This window comes from Jaculus jaculus, chromosome 7, assembly GCF_020740685.1.
Source record: "Jaculus jaculus isolate mJacJac1 chromosome 7, mJacJac1.mat.Y.cur, whole genome shotgun sequence".
Taxonomy (NCBI): Eukaryota; Metazoa; Chordata; class Mammalia; order Rodentia; family Dipodidae; genus Jaculus; species Jaculus jaculus.
In genome coordinates, this window is record NC_059108.1 from 137143982 (window position 1) to 137157945 (window position 13964).

Genomic DNA, 13964 nt, shown 5'->3' on the forward strand with positions numbered 1-13964 from the left:
TCTATACCTTGTCTTAAACGTGTCAAACAAAAGATAACTCAAATGAAAATTTCAACTACTGAAAGAGGAGAGACACAAGCTCTCATGAATATAAGCAACAATTTTTTTCAAATATTTTCCTCAAATTCCATCTTGTAGGGAGAATGACTAATGCACACAAAGTTAATGACCATTTTCTTGTTTTTTTTTTTTTTTTTTTTTTTTTTTGTTTTTCGAGGTGGGGTCTCACTCTAGCCCAGGCTGACCTGAAATTCACTACGGAGTCTCAGGGTGGCCTCGAACTCACGGCGATCCTCCTACCTCTGCCTCCCAAGTGCTGGGATTAAAGGCGTGAGCCACCATGCCCAGCTTCAATGACCATTTTCTATCGAGAGGCACTCCCAGGGCATTTGAGAAAATTACTGATTAACAGAGAGTGGCTGCCATAGCCACAGCAGAAATAAATTCTCAGCCCTGGGTCCCTTGGGGTGGGGGTTAAAACCCACAGATGTTCAAGACCCAGCCTGGATCATTAATTCAGCGTTTATGAGGGATGGAACAAACACTGAAAAAATTTCAAGAGCTTCCTAGTAGATTATAATTTAATAACTCTGTCCATAAAAGGAACATTGTTTCATCTTGAATTTAGTTCTTAGCATAGTTATTGTGAGTATTCTAATGTACCTGAGCTTTTTGTTTTGAAGTACTTATCCTCTAAACAAACATTGTTAGATTTCTCAATTTTCCCAGCTCTTTCCCCTTGTGAATACGCAACATTATATACATTGTTTTGGTGAAAATATCTCTAACATAGAGGAGACAATGGAACACTTTTCAAAGGATCATTTTACTGTCTAGGCACTCCAGGGGATAGATTTCTCATAGAAAAAAGCAAGCTATCCAGAGGAGCAACATTATAAAAGCTGACAACTTGCTACCCTAAGTTTACATCACATTCCTTGCTCTAAATTTTCCACTGGATTTCTTAGGTGGGAAGTATGAGACTCCCTCAAAGTGTTAGAGGGATAGTCATTCATCCCGTTATCCATAGACTTAAGTTCTAGTTTCTCTAACCCAATAAGGTTGCTGCACTAAGTAAGAGAAATCTGAAAGGATTGGTTACATTTTAATGTGTGCGTGTGTGTGTGTGTGTGTGTGTGTGTGTGTGTGTGGTATGTATGCCTGTGGATGCATGTGTGGGTGGAGGTCAGAGGTTGACATCGAGTATCTTCAATCACTTTCCATTTTATTTGCTGAGTCTCTTGACTCCTGAGCTCACTAGTTGGCTAGTCTAGCTAGCTAGCTGGTCCCAAGATCCCATCTCTGCCTCCTGAGGGCTGCTGGGTCAGCCAGATAAATGCTGGGTGGGATAGGCTAATTCTCATATGATTTTTTAAACCTAAGCCTAATTTAAATTCAGTTGTTTGATCTTGACAAATTTAACACTTTTTATGTATTTTAATATAGCTTGGGATATTGCAAAAACTGAGAATCTACAGACAGATTTATATGCTTATTTTCATATGAGAATTAGAAAGTGGAGATGTATCAAGTATTATACACATAAAAATTTCAAATACATTAAAAATGCAGATGTGGGTCAGGTGTGGTGGTGCACACCTTTAATCCCAGCACTTGAGAGGCAGAAGTAGGACGATCGCTGTGAATTCAAGGCCAGCCTGAGACTCCATAGTGAATTTCAGGTTAGCCTGGGTGAGAGAGAAACCCTACCTTGAAAAAGCAAAAATAAACAGAAAAAGTAGATGTCATTAACTTATGCAAATATCACATAAGCATTTTTCTTGACAGAACACATTTAGAAAGCCACATGTTACAATGGAAAATTTTTCCTTATATGAAAAGACAACTTACATTCTGGAAATATTGGGCAGATTTGAAAACGCACTGCTGGGAATGGTTTTCAGGCGAGTCTCGATGAGTTTCCTGTAGAGAGAACCATCACACGGTGAGCGCTTCTGGCACCGTTCTTTTCTAATAACCCACCTTTTCTACCAAGCATGTTTTATCAGGGCCATGGCATTCCATACAACACGCATTTCACCACCATAATCAACAAAGTACTACTGAAACACAAACATGATTTTCCCCAAGCGAAACAAGGATTGTGAGATTCAGATTCCAAAAAACAAAAACGAAAAAAATCTTCAAACTATAGATTACCCATGAACTGCTGTATCTTGTTTAACATCACATTGAATTTGTTCACTCAAGGGGAACATAACATATTCCTACAACATATTGGCAAATACGTCAGGATTTATGAATCCGTGTCAAACACTTGACAGTAGAAATAACTTGGAATCTCATCAGGATATATATTAATGACATGGAGAGGAATCAAACATATTTCATTCATATTAATCATTAAAAATATTGATATGGTTTCTAGTTAATAAGGTAATATTAAATCCAATTTAAAAATATAGGGATATGGTTGTAAAATTTTTGCTCAGAGCTCTGCCTTTCAGCTGCTCTTACCATCTGCTCGCTGGCTGACGAAGAGCCAGATTTACCACGGAACCTTAAGGCATCTTTGTTGGCTGTGTAACTCGACGGGATGGTTTATGTCCACGTTCTTTTCTTACATTCCCTTCAGATACCGGGGATTGCTCTGTCATGAACAAGGAAGCATCTTCCAGCATTCCAGTGTGCCTCACCACCCAGGTATTCTCGTGTCGAGTTCCGCTCTTTATGTAGTGTCTACTTTCATAGAATCTTATGGGAAAAAAGATGTGCCTCATGTGCTACCTCACTTTGCAGAAAAACAACGCCACCCCACATTTGTCAGCTTCTCCGACCATGGACTAGCTAGACTGACTTACACACTTGCCATTGACTGATGCAAGCACTTTTCTTGATACAATACATTTAGACAGTAGACTACCTCCATTGTCCCTTTTAGACTGTAAGGTTATTTTTCAACAGTCTGCATCTTTGACCAGTGTTTTCTTTGGACTGCTTCCCTTTTGTAGAGTTTGAAATGTATCTGTAATTTGCTTGCCCAAAATACCAGCAGGGGGCTGGAGATATGGCTTAGTGGTTAAGGCGCTGGCCTGTGAAGCTAAAGGATCCAGGTTTGATTCCTCAGTACCCACAGAAGCCAGATGCACAAGGCGGCGCATCTGGAGTTTGTTTGCAGTGGCTAGAAGTCCTGGCATGCCCATTCTCATTCTCTCTCTCTCTCTCTCTCTCTCTTTTTTTTTTTTCGAGGTAGGGTCTCACTCTAGCACAGGCTGACCTGGAATTCACTATGTAGTCTCAGGGTGGCCTTGAACTCAATGATCCTCCTACCTCTGCCTCCCCAGTGCTGGGACTAAAGGTGGGCGCATCACCACACCTGGCTTCTCTTTCTTTTAAACAAACAAACAAATAAAATATATTTTTTAAATTATTTATTTATTTATTTGAGAGCGACAGACACAGAGAGAAAGACAGATAGAGGGAGAGAGAGGGAATGGGCGCGCCAGGGCTTCCAGCCTCTGCAAACGAACTCCAGACGCGTGCGCCCCCTTGTGCATCTGGCTAACGTGGGACCTGGGGAACCGAGCCTCGAACCGGAGTCCTTAGGCTTCACAGGCAAGCGCTTAACCACTAAGCCATCTCTCCAGCCCCAAATAAAATATTTTTAAAGATGTCAGCAGGGAACTGAAAGGGAAACTATCTCCCTCCTGACTAGTCCTCACGGTGCTGGAGGCCCTATTGGAGCTGCCAGAGGGCAGTGGTCACCAGGAGCATGAATAAGTAGAGGACCCTGCAGACTATGAAATCACCATCCAGATAAACTTGTGCAAAAGTAGCATGAAGCCTCTGCTGATAGCCCACTGTTCTCTGACTGGCCATGAAGCCCATTCAGTGGAAGGGAACTCAGACTTGGTACTGGAAAGTCAGCTTCCCATAGTCAGGAAACCTGCACTTCAGGGAGAATCCCTCACTGCTCTCCAGAGAAGAGTGGGGTTGCACACCCAGAATCTCTCAACTTTGTATTACCCTTTAGCCCAAGCTGCTCTCACTCTTGGTTGGAGAAACTTTTATTTTACAGATGACTGAGAAAACAGAAGAGAGCCAAGGTCCATTGATAAGACAAGAAGACAGCTGACTGCCCACCATGACACATGCCACCTCTACCACATTTGCCAGGGCCCAAGAGAAATCGCAGAGGAAGCAGCAATATGAACTCTGCTTTTACTGCTCGCCTGGCAACCAGCTCCAGGGTGATGGTGACAGACATGGTGATCGATCAAAACCTATCAAAGCAGAACTCCAAAGAATGGCCACTGAGAGCATGTCTTCCTTTGGGTCCTGTTGATGTGATATCCTGATTTGGGTGGCTTCCCTTCAACCTTAGTTACTAATACAAACTCTCAGCTCCACATTACAGTTCATACAGTGATACACAGGTCACAGAGTGGCTTCAAAATGGTTAAGGAAGCTACAGAGTCCAAAGAGAACCGGCGAAGGTACACTAGACTCTCTAGGGTGCAGGTGAGGTCTATGAAGTATAGGACGCAGTTGGCAGACACAGGCACTTCTGCATCAAGCAGGCAGTTGGAAAGTCAGCTTGAAGTAGGATGTGGGTATGAGCAGGAGAAACTGCCTAGGCTGGAGTCAAGGATGGAGGCAGAGGTCTGTGACTGTGGCAATTTTCCGGGACAAAGCTCATGTGTGAACAACAGGTAACAAGTCAGGGTGCCTACCACGTGTCAGTCTTGGGGCATTGCTTGTTGCATAGTCACAGTTGGGAGTGGGGGCTATGCCTGGTGCTTTCCAATATGAGCTCATGTGTTCCTGATCCATGTGGTGAATTTTCATTTGCATGAATGAGTTATCAGCTGTGCCTTTAGGGTGGTGCTGGACAGGAGGTGGTGACTGCATAGATAACATGCAGTCACAGTGCCTCTGCATTTGATGCAAGATGGAGTCACCCCTGGCAAGGGACAGCCTGAAAGCCAATGTAGAGTCACTCAGAGCAGAGCACAGCCCAGTCTCCACGTTTGTCTTACAACAAGACTGTTCAGAAAAAAATAAGACTCTATATAAAGATGGTAGCATGATTATTTAACCAGCTAGAGATCATTGTCTTATCAATTTTTTAAAAAATATTTTGGTTCATTTTTATTTATTTATTTATTTGAGAGTGACAGAGAGAGAGAAAGAGGCAGACAGATAGAGAGAATGGGCGCGCCAGGGCTTCCAGCCTCTGCGAACAAACTCCAGATGCCTGCGCCCCTTTGTGCATCTGGCTAACGTGGGTCCTGGGGAACCGAGCCTCAAACCGGGGTCCTTAGGCTTCACAGGCAAGCGCTTAACCACTAAGCCATCTCTCCAGCCCTTATCAATTTTGTTTTGTTTGTTTGTTTTAGTTTTTGAGGTAGGGTCTTACTCTAGCTCTGAAACTCACTGTAACTCCAGGCTGGCCTCAAACTCATGGCGATCCTCCTCCCTCCTCCCTCCCCCCAGCCAGTGCTGAGGTTGAAGGTGTTTGCCACTGTGCCTGGCTTCATCTATCACTTTTTAAATCTGTATCTGAAGAGAAACAAACACCTTGGAAGGAGACCCTTTCTATACGCTTTCTTAGGAATCATCAGGCTAACCACATTTGTGTGTGTGTGTATATGTGTCTTGTTTTTTGAGGCAGGAGCTCACTAGTGCAGCCCGGCTGGCTTCAGATTCATGGTGATCTTTCTACCTCAGACTTCTGAGTGCTAAGATGATGGATGTGAACCACCATGCCTGGCTGGTTTGTTATCATATTTGTAAAACTAAACAGAAAGTAAAGCTTAAGCTGACATATGATGAATTTTGGTGAGTCAACCAAGATAGTTTATACTAAAAATAAAAATAATTAAAAATGAAAACTCAGCTATGGATTTGTTCTTCTGGGTTACCCACACACTACTCTGATTATATTCAGGCAGAAATGTCTGAGTTTGATCATGGTTGATGTTGAGTTTATGTCATCACTTGTTATTGTAACACTTCGCTCAACATTATTGAAATCAGTCTGTGATATGACCATCACATTAACTAAGATCATCCAGCAAATGGACACTCTATGATCTTGTTACAGTAGGATGGCTGGAACCACTCTCTTTACTTCTTGAAAGATTTATTTGTGCATATTTTGTTGATATTAAAATAGTTGTCCTTGGCTACAAAACCCTTATTGGTTCATAGGTGTTGATAGACTGCAAACCGGGGGAAGAAAGAATATAAGAAGGTGGAGGGAACAGAGAAATCTGGCCAGGAAGAGTGTCTTGTTCAGGTTTAAAGTCAATATGTGGTTTTATGTTTGAAATAAAAAACTTTAAAAACACAAAATCTGATAACCCCACTGAGGAGGGCCCTCAGTGGGATTGGGTAGGGAAGCTGGGACATGCTAGTATATAACCCAATGGGAATATGACAAACATGCAATCGTTAAAAATTCATATATATTACACATACACACACTTTGGAAAAGTATATAAACACAACCTGAACCTGTAATAGAAAAACTTACTAAACTTCACATATATGCTATTTCTGTTTCATGTCAAACTTGTAGAAACCCATGCAACCTATTCTAACTTCTTCTTTATCTGATATATGCTATTTACTTTTTATTTTATTTTATTTTAAATTTATTTATTTATTTATTTGAGAGCGACAGACACAGAGAGAAAGACAGATAGAGGGAGAGAGAGAGAATGGGTGTGCCAGGGCTTCCAGCCTCTGCAAACGAACTCCAGACGCATGCGCCCCCTTGTGCATCTGGCTAACGTGGGACCTGGGGAACCGAGCCTCGAACCGGGGTCCTTAGGCTTCACAGGCAAGCGCTTAACCGCTAAGCCATCTCTCCAGCCCTACTTTTTATTTTTTGAGACATATCTTACTGTGTAGCCCAGGTTGGATTTAAATTCGTAATTTTCCTGCCTTAGCTTCCTGAGTCACTTGTGTCACTGTGTGTCTGTCTGGCTTACATGGGACCTGGAGAGTCAAACCAGAGTCCTCCAGCTTTGTCGTCAAACACCTTAACCACTAAGCCATCTCTCCAGCCCATTAATTATTAGTGTTGAATTATTATATTTGTTTAGGGAAGTACAGAGCCAAGGAAAGGCACCCATGTGTCTCGAGAGGCCATGTGGAAGGCCTGGGAAAACTGTGGAGAAAAAAGAAAGAAAAGGAAGTTCAAAGAGTTCTTGCCATGTGCAGATCTGGAGGGAGTAAAGAACCCAAGTGGTGAGTAAGGGCTGGGGGGGGGGGCTCTCCCCTAGGCCTGGCCCAGGCAGACCAGGTGGAGGGAAACTCATCAGCAGCCAAAGTTCCTAAGTTATCAGGCAGCCCCCAGTGTGCCCTCGCCTTGCAGATGTACTTATAACCTTAGAGTCCATCCACCTTTTCGGAAACAGGGCCTCTCACCAGCTTGGAGCTTAGCAACTAGACTAGACTGGCTGGCCAGCGAGCCTCCTGCCTCTCTGCCTTACCAGAGCGAGGATTACAAGCATACCTGGCTTTTGAAAATTATATATATATATATGCATAAGGTTATACTCTTTTATCCTCTCACCCTGGCTACCCTTCTCAGTGGGGTGATGGTGTTCACTGTGAAGGCCTCAGTCAGTCCCTGGACTGTGCCTCAGGGTATTCCTACCCACTCCATGGCTTTTACAATCTTTCTGCCCCCTCTTCTGCAATGCTCCCCCTGCCCTTGTAGGCTTGTAGGCAGTTTCATTTAGTGTTGAGTTTTTTTAGTGGTATCTAGAACTCTGATAACACTCGTGAATTTGGACTTTGGGTGCGCTGCCTGTCACAGGTATTGGAATGACTGGAACTACATTTATGTTGTTCCCAGAGGTTCAAGATGAATATCACGGGATTTTCCAGTCTCCTGTTTTTTATGCATTTCCATTCTGTTTATCTTTCTCTTCTATTCGTCTGCTCTTCCTCAAAATTCTCTAGCCCTTTACTTATTTTTTTAAAATTTTATTTATTTATTTGCAAGGAGAGAGAGAGAGAGAGAGAGAGAGAGAGAGAGAGAGAGAGAGAGAGAGAGAAGAGACAGATAGAGAGAGAATGGGCATGCCAGGGCCTGTAGCTACTGCAAATGAACTCCAGACGCATGTGCCCCTTGTGTAGCTGGCTTACATAGGTCCTAGGGAATCGAACCTGGGTCTTTTGGCTGTGCAGGCAAATGCCTTAACCGTTAAGCCATCTCTCCAACCCTTCTCTAGCCCTTTATATTTGCATTTTCTCCTGTCTTCCTGGGACCACTACTTCCGAGCTACCTGAACCTGAATCACAATGCTTAAGACCTCCGCAGTCCTCCCTGCTCTTAGATGGCACTGAGGGAGGGCGTGTGTCTTCACATGCCGCACGTGGAAGATTCGACACAGAAACAGAAATGCATATGAAATGTCATGACTGACTAGCAGATTTTGCAGGCTAGCGTGTGGTTGTAAGTGGTCTTTTTGTTTTTGCATTAGCAATAGGGGAGGCAAAGCTGATTGATGCTAGTAAAGGTGGCAGGTGTGTCTCTGTGTTGTGCGATTAGATATTTTCACAGTCGTCTGGCTTGATGGAGGCTCATTTCACTGACATTTCATCAACATGTAAGTACACTCAATATTCCAACATCTCGTTTCTCACAGAGCATATGGAAGCTTTGCACATTCTCTCGGAAGGATCAAGAAGCTTAGTCTATGAAATCAGTTAGCAGTACCAAGATTAACAGGAGGATACAAGCCTTCGAAGTCATTAGCATGCGTAACCATGAAAGGCGTAGGTAAAGTTCCAGACTCGGTGGAGGGGCTGGATAGTTGTGGGGCTGCTGGAAGGAGGTGTCCGGCTGTTTGGGTGGGGGGCGAGGAAATGTAGATGAAGTCTCAAGTAGCAGCTCACAGAAGCACCCTGAGCAGCAACTAAGAATCTGTATTCAACCAGGTGTGGTCACTAATTTCTTCCAGCGAGTTCCCAGGCAGCTATGTCCTCAGGAGCTGACCTCCTGCTACTTACTCCGTTCATATAAGTATATATATATATATATTTACAATATGTACATTTACAACAGTACAACCTCACAAAGCTCACTCTATGTCTGCTGCGTCTCTGAATCGCCATCTCAAATTGGACCAACGAAATATGTTTTCAGATGGCATATGCTGAGGTCCCATAATGGTTTCTAGGATTCCACATAGGTAATTTGTGTGTATATGTGCACACCTGTGGGATTTAAGTGAAACAATGCTGTGTGGATGAGCATGGCTAAGTTCCTTCTGTGTGATCCAGAAACACATTTCTCATTTCTGTAATGTTCTTTTTAAACATTTTATTTATTTATTAGAGAGACAGCATGAAAAACAAAGAGGGAGAGAAAGAGAGAGAGAATGGGCACACCAAGGCCTCCAACCACTGCAAACAAACTTCAACTGTATGCACCACCTTGTGCATCTGGCTTATGTGAGCTCTGGGGAATTGAACCTGGGTCCTTAGACTTCACAAGCAAGTGTCTTAACTGCTAAGCCAACTCTCCAGCCCTGAAATTTTTTTTTTTTTTTTTTGGTATTGTGGAAAACAGGAGGAGAATACTTTGTGATTTTATATATAAGTTATCTGTTTAATCTCAATCTATATTCCAAGGGACTCTGTATGAAATGCCTGTGATAATCGGTCAACCAATATCTCATAGAGACATGCTGAGTGTACTTTACTGAACTAGTGGATGTGGGCACAGAAAGCAGTGGGAGTAGAAAAACAGAATGGTATGAATAATTTGTATATATAGTGAAGTTGTAGACTATAAGGCAGTCAATATTAACCCAATTTCAGTGTGGCATTCATCATTTGGTGTTTATTTGGTGAGGAGAATTCTTATGAGTTACTATGTTTTGTTTTTTGTTTTTTTTTAAGTTTATTTGTTTATTTGAAAGTACAAGAGAGGGAAACACACACACAAACACACACAGAAAGAGAGAGAGAGAGAGAGAGAGAGAGAGATTGAGAGATATAGAATGGGTGTGCCAGGGCCTCCAGCCACTGCAAATGAATGCATGTGCCACCTTGTGCATCTGGCTTATGTGGGTCCTGGGGAATCAAACCGAGATCCTTTGGCTTTGCAGGCAAACTCCTTAGCCACTAAGCCATCTTCCAGCCCCCCCCCCGCCTTTTTTAGTTTTGTTTTGGTTTTGCACGGTAGGGTCTCTAGCTCAGGCTGACCTGGAATTCACTATATAGTCTCAGGGTGGCCTTGAACTCACAGTGATTCTCCTATCTCTGCCTCTCAACTCCCAAGTGCTAGATTAAAGACATGTGCCACAATGCCAGGTTAACTTTTTTGTTTTCTTTTTTAGGTAGGGTTCCACTCTAGCCAAGGCTGACCTGAAACTCACTATGTAGTCTCAGGGTAGCCTTGAACTCATGGCGATCTACCTACCCCTGCCTCCCAACTACTGGGATTAAAGGCGTGTGCCACCATGCCCGGCTCCTACTATGTTTTAATATTGTTCAATTTCAGTAGTTGGTGGCAAGTTGTGAGAGGACGCCATATGTGCGTGATGTAAAATGGGGAATGCAGAGACAGATGGCTCACACAGTCAAATACTTGTGACTATTTGCATATAGAGAGACTACTTGTAAATAAGAAGGGATTTAAAATCTGTGCTCTGTTCTATTTTCTGGTTTTGGTAGGAAAGTGGCATTTTTATGTTGTGGTAGAATTATTTCAAATAACATAAAAATTCTACAGTGTGAAGATAGCAGTGCTGCAGCTGAGGTAGTTATAGACCACTCGGCATCCTAGCGCACCTGTGAGTCATTTTGGGACGGTTTCCCAATTTTGGGGAATTTGGGGCTTAATTAGTTTTTTGGTGATCTAATGCTTTTTTTAACTAAGCACTAGAACCAAAGATTTGACTTTTGGAAAAATTACAGTTTACACCGTCTGGGAGAAGGCTATCCATCCTCAAGTCTTAGCTTAGGTCCCCAGATTAACATCGGTTTTATTTCATTATGAATGTTAACATTTTTACTAAAATAATTTTACTCAGTTCTTTGCATTTAGTAAGTTGTAGAAATCTGAAATGTGTCTGTGTATATTTCAGTGTTTATAAATGTTCTCAGACTTTACATATATATGCATGCATAATCCTCATGTGCCCAGTAGCTTGTTTGAAATAGGGAATCTTGGGGCTGGAGAGATGGCATGGTGGTTAAGGTGCTTGCCTGCAAGGCCTAATGACTCAGGATTGATTCTCCAAGACCCACATAAAGCCAGATGCACGAAGTGGCCATGGGTCTGGAGTTCATTTACAGCAGCTAGAGGCCCTGGTGTGCCCATTCTCTTTCCTCTCTCTCCTTCCTTGCAAACAAATAAATAAAATATATTTTTAAAAAGGAATATTTACATCATGCCAGGAAGCTCCTTGTACCCCTTCCCAATCAATAACCTTCTCTTCCCCCAGTATAGCTATCAAGAAATGGATTTCTTATTAACTTCACACAATGTAATTATACATTGGCCATTCTCCTCTTTTGCTTCTTTGTGAAATACCCTATTTTTGATGTTGCTGCATGATCTGTAGTCATATGTATGTGTGGGTGTGTACATGAGTATGTGAATATGTGTACACATGTGTATTGTGGAGGCCAGAGGTCAATATTGGGTATCTTTCTGATAGTTATCTTATATTTTGAGACAGCATCTCTCATTGAACCTAAGACACTATTTCAGCTAGACTGGTGAGCTAGGAAGCTCCAGAAAGTCTCTTCTCATTGCTGGGATTAAAGGTTGCCTGTCAGGCTGGAGATATGGCTTAGTGGTTAAGCACTTGCCTGTGAAGCCTAAGGACCCCAGTTCAAGGCTCGATTCCCCAGGTCCCACATAAGCCAGATGCACAAAGCGGTGCATGCATCTGGAGTCTGTTTGTAGTGGCTGGAGGCCCTGGCATGCCCGTTCTCTTTTCCTCTCTCCCTCTTTCTCTGTCTTTCTGTCGCTCTCAAATAAATAAGTAAAAATGAACAACAACAAAAAAATTAAAACAAAAAGGTTGCCTGTCACTGCACCAGGATTTTACATGCGTGCTGGGGATCCAGACTCAGCTCCTCACGTTTGCACGACAAGTACTTTACTTACTGAGTCATTTCCCCAGCTCCAGTAATCTTTCATTTTTCCAATAGTCTTTTAATGGCTAATTATGAATATATGCAATTTGTTTATTCATTTTTCAGGTAATGGTCATTTCTAGTTTGGTTTTTATGAATATAATTGCTATGAAAATTCATGTACAATTTTTTATGGGTATATGCATTTAAGCTTAGTGGCTAAATGACCCAGGAATGGGGATTATGGTCATAGGTAACTTTACGGAGAAATTGACACTATTCAGAGTGACTGCTCACTCATTCTAATGATGTGTGGGTCTTATAGTCAATTCTAGGTTCTCATCATTGAGGTAGGCTAGATAGGTACTAGGAGATAACAAGGCCACTCTTGGTGGCTAGAGACTGATGCATTACAGAGCTGTGTTATAGAAAGGTATCATGGGACCACTCAACAGTAGAGCCAAGACCACCCAAAACTCCCGGGACCAACACGGCTGATCTGGATGTCTTCCAACTGTCCTCATTTCATTATCATAGCAATAGAATAACCTTCATCTTCATGAGTCTTGAAGGACTGCCTGTTCTCCTCCAGCATCTGATGCCATGCTCCATCCAAGTACCTCACACAGGAAGAGGGGAGGAAGCCTTCTTCTAGGGAAATCCCCAACACTTTCCTGGAACTCCCTTCCCTAAGTCATGAGTAATTCTTCCCTCTGTTAAAGTACATCCATAAAATGAGATGTCCAAGGCCCCAACCAGTTTTCTCTCAGGAATCCTGTAGTCACCAACTCCTTCCTTTGGTCTCTGAATTCTTTTTCTGATCAGGGCAAGAACCTGGGAACACTGGGTAGATATCTCAATGTGGTCTGTCTCTGACACCCACACCCAACGTTTACCTGCTGATAATGTCATCAGCATTTTAAGTTGTGGCCATACAAGTAGGTGTTTATGTATTAATGTAAGTTGACATCAATTATACTTATTTATGAAGCACTACATGCTGCTTTGCACATTCATCAATGTTCTTGATTGCTATTTTTCATTACTGAAGGATCTGGAAAAGTGCAAAATTAAGTGAAGACAGTATGCCTGCATAGCAAGTGTGATGGTTAATTTATGTCAGTATAATTGGGCTGTGGGACAGCAAGATATTTGATTCAATACTATTTTTGGTGTGTGTGTGTGTGAGGGGTGGAAAGAGGGTACTGCTTTGGGATAACTGGTTTGAAATGATTGACTGGGTAAAGCAGATTGCTTTCTTTTAAAAATTTTTTTGTTCATTTTTATTTGTTTGAGAGTGACAGAGACAGAAAGAGGCAGACACACAGAGAGAATGAGTGCGCCAGGGCCTCTAGCCACATCAAACGAACTCCAGACGTGTGCACCCCCTTGTGCATCTGGCTAACATGGGTCCTGGAGAATCGAGCCTCGAACTGGGGTCCTTAGGCTTCACAGGCAAGCACTTAACCACTAAGCCATCTCTCCAGCCCCAGATTGCTTTCTTTAATGTGGAGAGGTTTTATCTAATCAGTCGAAGACCGGGAGAGAATGACGGGCTAGGTAAGAGTCTTTCTGCATGATGGTCTCCAAGTCGGGACAACAGAATTCTCTTATTTCAAACTTGTACTTAGATTAAAACCTATATACCATTGGCTTTCCTAGTTCTCAGGCCATCAAATCTGGAATGTAACTGTAGTATTCACTCTCTGAGTTTCCAGTTCACTAACTATAGATCTTGGATTTCCTAGTACCCATAATCACAAAAGCCAGTTATGAAAATTTCTCTAGTTATAGGTGTACATATATATATATACATATATATATATATATATAGATAGATAGATAGATAGATGGATAGATAGATAGATAAGATACCATCTATCTTACCA

General features: G+C 42.3%; 1 protein-coding gene across 2 annotated transcripts in view; it reads right to left on the reverse strand.

The window, feature by feature from the left end:
• Tshr (thyroid stimulating hormone receptor) overlaps positions 1-13964 on the reverse strand; it is a 126224-nt gene that overhangs the window by 59195 nt on the left and 53065 nt on the right. For both annotated transcript variants that reach the window (XM_004649366.2, XM_045154535.1), the window contains exon 2: positions 1852-1923. In XM_004649366.2, coding sequence (XP_004649423.2) covers positions 1852-1923 — 72 coding nt within the window. The remainder of the gene's footprint in view (positions 1-1851; positions 1924-13964) is intronic.